Here is an 11,256-nt window from a genome sequence, read left to right as displayed (position 1 = left end):
GTTAGTATGTTAAATCCATGCTTAGACTCTGGACCCCAGTCACAATAGGAACCGTGACTATCAACTGGGAGGGATTTCCAAAATGTAAACTGCTCAGAATAGCTCTGAGCAAATTCCCAGAATCCGCTTTAATCCACTGCACTCTGACTATCTCCTGCAGATAATGTGTCACCATGTCTTCTAATCGTGTAGCTAACTGAGTTACTGCCTTGCACACACACATAGAGGGCCCCGGGGTGACTTTTCACTAAGTACAGTTCTTGGATCAGCTTCCCCTTCCCAATACTAACCTTAATCATTAGTGGGGGAAATGAGAAACTGATCCAAGATCAGTATCTAGGGGCAATTTCACCCTACTCTCACTCACAAACCCATCTCAATTGAAGAATCACATCCAAGACGACAGACCCTTGATTTCTACTGTTTAATGATGGTAAAGACACTTGTCATTTGCAGGACATTATTGATTAACCCAATACAACCACACTGGCTGTTATTGCTACATTTTCATTACATTGGTAGTCAATTACTGTATCTTGAAGATAAGTAACATACCGCTATAACCACACCGGTGATAAGGATTAGTAACATTTTATTAGAGGGGTTAAAAGTGACAACTAAGAACAAATTCAAGAGAGAAAAGCCATCATTCATAATTATGTATCTAACATCTTAGCAGAAAACTATGAATTTGCAGCTAGCTACCTAGCTAGCATGCACATGAGCTGGCATTACTCAAACCAAAATATTTATGCATTAGGAACTAGTTGGAATTATAAGAAAGGTGGGGGGGAAAGGGAAAGACTCAACTAGTAACGGGTTACGATCTAGGCCTAGTAGTACAAGTAACTATTCCACAGCTGAAATTCAAAATAAAACATGATGGGATGGATATAGGACAAAACCCACTGGACTCAAACTGATTGATACAACATTGTTTCTATGCCATTTCAATAAAAACATTCAAATGTGATGACGTTGAATCACCGTGGAAAACTGATTGGATTTGCAAAATGTTATCAAACGTGAAGGAATTTCAGGAATTGTATAATTTCATGTGTCGACGACACAATAAAATGTAAATCATAACTAGATGTTGAACTCACATTTGTGCCCAGTGGGAAGTAATACTTCATTGTTTTACAAATATGTACTAAGTGGGTTGTAACCAATACCATCAATGGCAGTTTCAGACCTGATTTGAGTTACTGTGGGGGACTTTGTGATGGTTTGCATTTGTTTTCAATGATTTGGGTGAAAGGGTGATTCTGAAATAAATCCTATACATAAAAGCACATTGTGTTTCAAACAAATATAGTTCCGCACAACTGTAAACATATTCCTGCTTAAGTGCATGTTGCAATAACCTTTTAGTACATCAAATACCTATTTAAAAAAATGGTATTTACATATACCAAATGAAATAAATAAGATGCAGTCAAAAGTAAGTCCAAGGGATCTATGGAAGAAGTAAAAATACAATTTTTTTCCAATTACTTTGTAGATATCCTTGTATGTTATTCTTATCGTGAATCTTGGTCAATTACTAAATTACAAGCTAGTACAAAACTCAACAAAATTCAATATTTGAGATATGCATTACCTACACAGACAATGTTACTATAACAACTAAAGCTATTGGCAAATGGAATGGTATTTAAAACAATTGTTCACCATTTTCCATTCCATAGTTTTGGCTGCTTTTTGCGATCTCCTAAGTAACGACCCTGGTTACGGTAAGGTCTAGTTAGGACAAGGCAGGATAATAACTGAACAATACAAATATTATAAAGGAAACCAAAACAGTTCATTTCAAAATGAGCCATGAATGACTCAATCAGCATTCTAGTAATACTGTCAAAACCACAGTAGTGTCTTAAGGAATGCAGAAGCTTTACACACTACCTAAAGAAACAATGGCAAACAAGTAACAAGACCAGTCACAACATCTTGAACTATGATATTGCTATACATAAATTCAGCAACAGTATCATCTGTGATGTTTTGATATTGCCTTTAAGGTGGTCCATACTTGTATTAGAACTAGAGTCCAGATAAAACATTGAAAGAAACATGTCAATAATATTATGAAAAGTGCCCTAACTTCTCAGGATATCTAGTGAACACACAATAGCCTATTTCACTAACGCTGTTGAATTTTAGATTTCAACAAACTTTACTGACTTAAAATAATGTGTTTGGTTACAATAGGCTGCCTGAGAATTCTGCTTTTATGTTTCCCCAAACCTATAGCTTGCTGTTCCCCCCATTATCTAACAGGTTGCAAGAGCTTTTAAGGCTCACACACATTGCAACACATGTGCATCTAGCGTTAGTCTGCAGATCATTCACATTTTTCAAGCAATTCTACATGTAAAATGAGTGTGCACTTGGTTTGCAAATTATGTTCAGAGGTGCTAACTACTCCCGACCAGCAAACCCTATTGGTGTGTCTGAGCCCTTAAGCATTGAAATGGTAGCCTGGTAGTAGCAGATCAGTTTGTGCTTTAGTCAACTCCTCTGTCAAGTTTGTCGTCATGCCATAATCAGACTGTATACCATAACAACAGAAGAGGAATTGACTAACTCCTCTGTCGAGTTTGTCGTCATGCCATAAACAGAATGTATACCATAACAACAGAAGAGGCACTGACTAACTCCTCTGTCGAGTTTGTCGTCATGCCATAAACAGAATGTATACCATAACAACAGAAGAGGCACTGACTAAAGCACATACATATCTGTAACCAGATTATTGATCTTGTGGCAAAAGTTGTGGGACAATAAAAAATAAAAAAACATATCCCTTTTCAAATGAAGAGAGAAAATTGATGAAAGCATGAGTCCCAAATGGCACCATATTCCCTATGTAGTGCACCACTTTTGATCAGAGCCTTATGTGCCCTGGTCAAAAGTAGTGGATTACATGAGGAATAGGTTGTCAATTTAGACACAAGCCTTACTTTAATCCCTTTTTAACACGCTGACATGGGACAGAATATGAGGAGTCACATCTCTGTCTGTACCCGGTCACACCATGGCACCAATAGGATCCCACAAGCCATCTCAGTTAGCAATCTCTTGTAGATATTGGAATATAAAGTTGATATCACATAACCACAGTTAGCAACTTCTTTCAGAGGGCAGTAGCAAAAATAGCACAACAGGGCTCAAAGTCACCAGTAGTGTCTATTAGATGAGATCAATGTCCTTCTGGCTGCGTCGCTGACGGGTGTCCTCTACCACCTAGTACCCAATCATCCTCCTGATCATGGCGGGTTTAGAGAAGGGCCAGCCGTACTCGTTGGGCACAGGGCCGTTGACGTTGCATTCGAAGAAGGAGAACATGGGGAACCAGATGCGGGCCCTGCGACTCTGCTGGTAGGCCCTGGTGTTAGCCAGCGTGTGGTAGTACAGGAAAAGCCTGGTTGTGATGTAGAAAGCTATGAAGACGTCGATGGAGTAGTGTTCATGGGCCGCCAGGATAAAGAAGATCCCAAACAAGTTTAGGACCCACGATAAGGTGTGGATGAAGTTCCAACCCCTTGGTGTGTCTGTTGATGTACACATAAAAACAGAAAATTGATTAGTTAGAAAGTTGAATTTCAGTCATGTTAAAACTCAGGTTATGCCCCAAATGACACCCTATTCCCTTACATAGTGCAGTACTTTGGACCAGATTCCTATTGCCTCAAGAATGCATTGAATGACATCTTTATTGATTCTGGTCTCAGTGTAGACCCATTATCTGTATGCGATTTTCAAATCAGTCAAACTTAATTTATATCAAATCAAATTTATTTATATAGCCCTTCATACATCAGCTGATATCTCAAAGTGCTGTACAGAAACCCAACCTAAAACCCCAAACAGCAAGCAATGCAGGTGTTGAAGCACCTATAGAGAACATTTCTCACAGAGGATGCATTTCAAAGTGCTTAACAAATAAAACAAAAAAAGGTGAGAACATTAAAAACCTAATACATTTTCTAAAATGAGAAATTCAAAAGAATAGTAAAACAATAATAAATTAACAGTGGACATGAGACGAATGAATTAAAATAAATTGAAATAAATAAGATGTATAGAATGTGATCAAATAGTATGGCTAAAAGCACACAAAGTAAAAGCACGGCTAAAAATATTATAAAGTAAAAAAGTTACAGTTTCTGAGGCCCCTCCCCTCCGGTAGGCTGTTCTAAAGGCCAGGACCATAATGGCTAATGGCAGCCTGAACTTTGGAACAACTAAAAGGCCAGACCGACTGGACACATATCTTAAAAGGATATCATACACGTATTTTGGGTGCAAGGCCAAGTAATGCTTTGAAAAGGTTTAAAAACATTTTAAAATTAACTCTAAAACTAGCAGGCAACCAATTCAGGGACTTTAAAATAGGTGGTATGTGTGCTCTCCTTCTGGTCTTCGTTAGTACACATGCTGCTATAAAACAGTTTAAAATCTGTCAGTGGCTCAGTTGGTAGAGCATGGTGCTTGCAACGACAGGATCGTGGATCTGATTCCCACTGGGGTCACCCATACGGAAAATGTATGCATGCATGACTAAGTCGCTTTGGACAAAAGCATCAGGTAAATTGGCATATATTACTATATAAATGGTCTGGTCTTGATGCCCTTCATGCAGTTACAGCTAATGGACACATGATGGCAGCAAAGGGACAACACATGATGTACATAAGTTCTTCCCACTTACAGTCAATTACAATTATTGTCTGCAACAGGTGACAGTGAAAGTAACAGTAAAATGATATGGAACACTTACATTCTGTCACAAAGAAGTTGAGCATGGTGATGACCACCGTGTGACCGCTGAACATGTAGTCACCACATGTGTGGACACCTGTGAGAGACATTCCAAATCCACTCCAGATGGCCAGAGCTCGATGCAGTTTTGCCCACATGTCACCATAAATCTCGGGGAAAGAGAAGTTAAGTGTCACTATTGAGATTTTACCCTCTCGTGAGAAGAAAGAAAATTGCTACCCATAGTGTTTGTACAGTGTGGCCAGATTGTATCTATAAAAAGCTACACGTGTGTCTGTTATGATGAGATCATCCTCAACCTGGAGGAAATGCTGAGGTGTGTGTGTTATGAGATCATCCTCAACCTGGAGGAAATGCTGATGTCTGTGTGTGCGCGCGCGCGCATGTGCATGGAGCTGTAGTACCTTTCCTGAGCACTGCAGGTGCTGTCCTGGCACTGACAGAGAGGTGACGAACATGGTGATGCAACGCAGCATGAACACTGTCCCCATGAGGCTGCACAGGCGCCGCAGCAGAACTGACCTTCAGCAGAGCAGACGTTACACATGAACTAGACCAGTGGTTTTCAAACCTCTCCTCTGGGACCCCCGCAAGTTTCACAACTTTGTTGTAACCCTGAACTAACTCACTGATTCAAGTAGTCAAAAGGCATAATAATTAGTTGATCATTTTAATGTGGTGTGCTAGCTCTGGAATAGTTCAAATAAATGGAACAGGTGGGTGTCCCTAAGGAGAAGTAAAAACTTATTTTTTCTTAACCCTGGACGAGTTAAACATTTTACAATTCTATTCATTTCATGGTGAAATTCGAGATACTAGTTTAAATAATGTCTAGGCTATAGGTGTGACGGACATATTTTCCTATGGACCAGTCAGTAGCCAGTACTCTACCTGTGCTTGTGCAGCAGCAGAACTAGCAGCCAGATATTACACAGGATCACTCCACATGCCTCTGCCATGGCAAAGGCCCATGGTATTCTAGGTACACTGTTAAGAGAAAGAAATGTTTATTGGCTAATCTACTTAAATGCAAGCTGCCTGGCATTGAGCATTTTGATTATTTTCCCAGGCTTGGCTAATGTTTATGAAGTATCACAACCATTAACAAATAATAGCCAATAATAATAATAATAATAATAATAAGATGAATAATATTATGCTATCAACATTCAATATGACTTCTTTGGATAAAACGAAACAGCCTAGTAGATGCAAACTGCAAGCCTAATCCAGTGTAACTGGAAAAACACACCTGCATGAGGTTAAGGCAAACAGCAAGCCACCTCTCAATTGCATTAAGATAAGCCTCTGTGTCAGGTATGACAACCTGCCAGTCAGATGATAAACGCAGGGAGCCTAGGGCTACATTTAGCCTAGTTGCTGCTTTCTCATTTAATTGTTTATTTTATGTAACCTTTATTAACTAGGCAAGCCAGTTAAGAATACATTCTTATTTACAATGACAGCCTACCCCGGCCAAACCCTAACCTGGACAACGCTGGGCCAATTGTGTGCCGCCCTATGGGACTCCCAATCACGGCCGGTTGTGATACAGCCTGGAATCAAACCAGGGTATGTGGTGATGCCTCTAGCACTGAGAATATTTTACATTTGGCTCAAAATTTAAAAAATAAATGATCTTAACAGAGAAAAATGTCCTCCTGTGTGCTACATATATTCCCAGCCCACGGACACTCCTATCAGATCACAGCAAAATCACAGTCTACTTGAACAGAGCAATACTCAATCATGAGGCATCAAAGCCAAAGGAACTGAATAATATTAAGAAATGCTATAGCTGGAAGGAATGTAGTGTGGAAACCTACCAAAAAACAAGCCCACTCATCTTGCCAACAATAATCTGAAACATTATCACACCATGAGCAAGTCCAACTACACTCTCAGTTAGAACAAGCTGGACATTCAAGTCCTGTGTGGCTCAGTTGGTTGAGCATGATGCTTGCAAAGCTAGGGTTGTGGGTTCGATTCCTACGAGGGACCAGTATGAAAATGTATGCACTCAGTACTATCGGTTGCTCTGGATAAGAGCGTCTGCTAAATTACTAAAATTGTCAAGAGCAATGAAAGTCATCATGAACAGAAGGTCAAGCAAGCAATCTACTCAAAGTAGGAGAAGTCAAGAAAACTGTTAATGGCAGGGCATGCTATTTAGTTTCAGAATAGGCTATGGTTGTGTCCCAAATGGCACCCTATGCCTGTATAGGTGAAACACTGGACACCGTTGCAAAAACAAGCAAGAGTTCAAATTCAAAAAATTCAAGTAGCGTAAGTTCAGTTTGGTTCCTAGTAAAATGTTATCACCACAGCATCAGTTATGTTGACATTCAAAACAGAGGTATTTGCTGAACAGTTACAAGCAGGTCTACATGTACATTACTTAGGATGTGGGGAACAGCAACCCACCTGTCTAAGAAAATGTCTGGCAAGGGTGGGTAGGTGCGCATGTCCGGCACCCTCTCGTGCACGATCACCATGACGAAGGAGGTAAATCCAAAAACGAACACAACATAGATGGCACTAAGCGCCGTCTTCCAGTACTCAGGGTCCAGCCTCCTGCTCCCTCCATGCTTGTACTTCCCATTTGTATACTGAAGATACTGCTCCCCAACCGGTGCAGTGTCTGTGTTAGAGTTATCACACTCTCTACTGGAGTCTCCATTGCAGTGCCAGTCCCCACCGCCACCCTGAGGGGAGTGTCCGTCGAACGGGACCCCCAGCTCCTCCAGGATGTCCAGGTTTTGTTTCTGCAGCTTGCGGAGGGACACCATCAGCCTCTTGATGTCCCCCAGCACCTTGAGCTCAAGCGGGGGAGAGCGTAGGTCGTACTCGCTGAGGGTGAGTAAGGACATGCCATCCAGACGGTGCTTGTTGCACAGCAGGTCTACATAGTGGCAGAAGCCCTCGTCCTTCAGCCACTTGGCTACATGCTTGGTGGTCCACTGTCGGATGTTCAACTGGGTGCTGCTAGACATCTCCAGTTCACTCTGAAAACTGTAAAAAACAAACAAAAGATTAACCTCGACTCCAAGAACCAAATCTCGCATGTGCCCTTATGTATTTATCCCATGACAGATTTAATATCACGTGAAAAGATGAGGAATAAAAAAGGAAGTCCCCAAATCTATTGTAGCAGTCAGTACCCGGTACTTTTATGTAAGAGAAAACACTGCAACACTGTGTCATTATATAGAGAACTAGTCATCCACCATTTCCACTGAATCAGCATTTCAGAAATACTGTTGGTTCCCTATTAAGCCAAGCAAGACTTCAACATGAGTCAAATCAAATGTTGTCACATGCGGTGAATACAACAGGTGAAATGCTTACTTACAAGCCCTTAACCAACAATACAGTTTAAAAAATAATTAAGAAAATATTTACTAAATAAAAAGTTAAACGGACACAATAAAATAACAATAACGAGGCTATATACAGGGGGTACCGGTACCGAGTCAATGTGCGGGGGTACAGGTTAGTCGAGGTAATCAAGTGACTATCCCAAGATAAACAGTGAGTAGCAGCAATATCACTGACAAAAGAGGCACATACTATCCACTGCTTCAAGACAAACTTCACCTTCTCCTCCCATCTGGTTGTTAAATTGTGGTCACTAAAAACAGTTTTCCACTGAAACATATGTGCTCCTAAGAAAGGACTTAGCCTAGCCTACAGTACACATTGTCAGACTTCAACTTATGTACTTATCTACCTATATCCCTCAAGTACAGAAACTGTGTGCCAAGCTGATATTGACGACAGACAAAGGAACAGAAACAGTTGCTTAATCTTGAGAGCCACACCCTCCATTATTCCATTGTGGAATTCGAGAGTAGTTACATATAGGGTAAAGAGCAACTTGAACTAGACTGCTTGCCTCTGTTTATAGAACAGAGCAACCATCCATTACATTCTTTCAGGTGGGGCTGTGTGTCACAAGGACACATTTTTAAAAACTTCATAAAAAGACAGCCCAACAATGCAGCAGCCCATCGATGCTGAACAAAAAAAATCAAAGCAACATGCAACAATTTCAAAGATTTTGCTGAGTTACAGTTCATATAAGGAAATCAGTCAATTGAAATGAATTCATTTGGACCTAATCTATGGATTTCACATGACTGGGCAAAGGCTCAGCCATGGGTGGGCATAGGCCCACCCACTGGGGAGCCAGGCCCAGCCAATCAGAATGAGTTCTTCCCCTACAAAAGGCCTTGGCGCACTTACTACGTGTAAATGCTAAAAGACAGGAATGAGGTTGGTAGATAACTAAGTCCATCATTGTAGCAAAGTATTTATAAACAAAAAAACTTCTCTCTTAAATGTTTCGTTCATTTTTTGTTCTATTATCTATACAATACAGGCATAAATGATTTTGGCCCAATAGGCCTGGCATATTCCCATGTTCAATGAGCTTTCTGTTTTGATTGGGTTATTTTGCCTAAAAACCTTTAGGCCTACCTGTAGTTGTTGTTTTAGTACAGTTGTGAGCATTTAGAGGTTTTTAGCGGAGCAGTTGGTAAGAGACTGGAGCGCCTGAATGGGGCTAAATCACCACTCCATGAGCGGGATTTCCAACTGCTCAACTCCATAATAAATCATGGAGTTGAATTTAATCGGCTAACTTGGTAGAGGACAGTGTTCTAGTGACAGGAAGTACGATTATTTTTACTAACTCAGATTTTTTCGACTCCTTAATTTAAAATAACTAATCTTTCGACTCAGTTCGTTCATTTGGGTCAGAAGAACGGAAAAGTATAAATAGTAATGATTCTACAATTCTCTCGTTCACAATAAGGGGATTATTGGAGCTGTTATTTGTGACAGACTTGTAAAACCGTGTTTTAAACAATGTACCGGTACATTTGTTGATTGCTAGGCATAGAAATAAGATAATTTCTTGGAACATTTGAAACGAGGTCTAGTTGTGCCCGCAACCGGACTAAATCGTGAACGATTTGACAGAACGCATGCAGCAGCAGCACCCCAAACGATTCGAGTTCGTTGAACAGAGGATGTGTATGTTTTAGTTCTACAAAGCTGTGTCCATCATAACAATCAATAATCAATTCATTGCATTAATTCTTGCACCATGTGATCAATGATCAGTTCTAAACATGTATTTGTATTCTCTGCCTGCACATCACTACTGTGTACAGTGTCCCTGGCAATACAAACTGTCCCCATGTGATGGTATTTCCACACTTAAGTATTGCACCCATTGAACGCAATACAGATCACTTGTGGGCTTTTAACTAATATCAAATACACAATACACAGAGAATGGTGGTGACATCTCTGGCAACAGCGTAGTCTTTAGCAGGCCAGGCAGGGATGACGGTGGCTACAGTAGTTAGCTGATACAGCTGAGGACTTTAGTTAACTGACATTAGCTAACTAGATAGTTAACTAACTACACGACTGACTGATATACCGCCAAGCCCAGTAAGCGTGCTGTGTAGCTTCCTAAAAATATGCAGAACACATTTAATTTCCATGCTCAGAATACATTAGCTAGCAACAAAGCGTACATTCAGGCATAGTGTACCAGTTGGCTAGCATGCTAACGTTAGGCTGATAGGTTAGCTAGTAATCTAGCAGTAAATACTCACCAGAATTCAGATTAAACTTTTAGCTGCCGCGGCGAGTAATATGACTAGCTATATGGCATCTCACTTGAATCTGACGAAGCTATAGTTACGTTTAGTGCAATAAGAGGATTGAGGCAAATCATTTCGCCCGGCTGCTGATTATAGTATCTGCCTTGCTGTTGACATTACCAAAAAGGAGCGACGACCGTAAATACTAGAAGAGCCGCGCACTGGCGGGCTAGTCAGTTTTCTTGTACTATGACCTCTACTGGTGAAATTACAGTATCGGTATGCAAAACACAGTAAGTAGTTCAATGCATTGTTCATGACCCATAAAATCACATATAACATAATGTAGAATATATACAAATTTGGTGAGTCACTCACTGTAGCCGACCTTAGATCTATGTAAAGTTGCAAGACATATGTAAGATTTAAGACATAGGTCTAAGTTTAACTACACAAACAGACATAAATCAGGCCATTTTAATTTTAGACTGAGGGGAAGGAAGGACACCTGTTCCTGTCACTATAAACAGGCCTATCTAAAGCCTCAACTCGTCTAATTACCACCCTACAACATCAGAAAATGAAGAGGAGGAAAGAGGAAAGATAGCTAATATCTCATAGGAGCCCATTCTACCACAGTGTTGTAATTGTGTCTTTTAAAATATTTTCTATTGAATCTTATTTAAAGCTCTCACAATGTCTGAAAGGGGCATTTCATTGCACTGTTTACACTACACTGTGTCCTGTGCATATGACAAATAAACATTGATTTGCATGTTGATTGTGTGGTACCAGTATCGCACATTGACTCGGTACTGGTACCCCCGGTATATAGCCTCGTTATTGTTATTTT

The 11,256-nt window shown here is 40.3% G+C and overlaps 1 protein-coding gene across 3 annotated transcripts; it reads right to left on the bottom strand.

The window, feature by feature from the left end:
* Positions 1–410: 410 nt before the first annotated feature.
* Positions 411–10,619, bottom strand: LOC110502814 (sphingomyelin synthase-related protein 1). Of its 3 annotated transcripts, none has more exons than XR_016491095.1 (6): positions 10,416–10,616; positions 7,210–7,797; positions 5,677–5,772; positions 5,190–5,302; positions 4,784–4,934; positions 411–3,554 (listed from the first exon to the last, which is right to left on the bottom strand). XR_016491095.1 is itself a non-coding variant. In XM_021581115.3 (6 exons), the coding sequence occupies exons 2-6, from the start codon at positions 7,776–7,778 to the stop codon at positions 3,247–3,249; spliced, it is 1,242 nt and encodes a 413-aa protein (XP_021436790.1). In that variant the 5' UTR covers positions 7,779–7,797; positions 10,416–10,619; the 3' UTR covers positions 411–3,246. The 3 variants fall into 3 exon arrangements, 2 of the variants coding, with proteins under 2 accessions (XP_021436790.1, XP_090073476.1); XM_021581115.3 differs by having other exon boundaries at positions 5,190–5,307; positions 10,416–10,619; XM_090217350.1 differs by lacking the exon at positions 10,416–10,616 and adding an exon at positions 8,356–8,580 and having other exon boundaries at positions 5,190–5,307.
* Between the last annotated feature and the right edge of the window lie 637 nt (positions 10,620–11,256).

The sequence above is a fragment of the Oncorhynchus mykiss genome, chromosome 23, assembly GCF_057628025.1.
Source record: "Oncorhynchus mykiss isolate SJ-2025 chromosome 23, ASM5762802v1, whole genome shotgun sequence".
Taxonomy (NCBI): domain Eukaryota; kingdom Metazoa; phylum Chordata; class Actinopteri; order Salmoniformes; family Salmonidae; genus Oncorhynchus; species Oncorhynchus mykiss.
Note: the sequence above shows the minus strand (reverse complement) of the source record. Positions and strands in the feature narration are given on the sequence as shown.

Bases quoted from the DNA above. Each gene is read 5' to 3' on its own strand.
- LOC110502814 (XM_021581115.3), bottom strand. From the start codon at position 7,778: ATGTCTAGCAGCACCCAGTTGAACATCCGACAGTGGACCACCAAGCAT. The intron at 5,308-5,676 runs GTAGAGTACTGG...GCTCTGCTGAAG, and splicing joins CTGCTGCTGCACAAGCACAG to GTCAGTTCTGCTGCGGCGCC. The intron at 4,935-5,189 runs GTACTACAGCTC...TCTTTCCCCGAG, and splicing joins ACCTGCAGTGCTCAGGAAAG to ATTTATGGTGACATGTGGGC.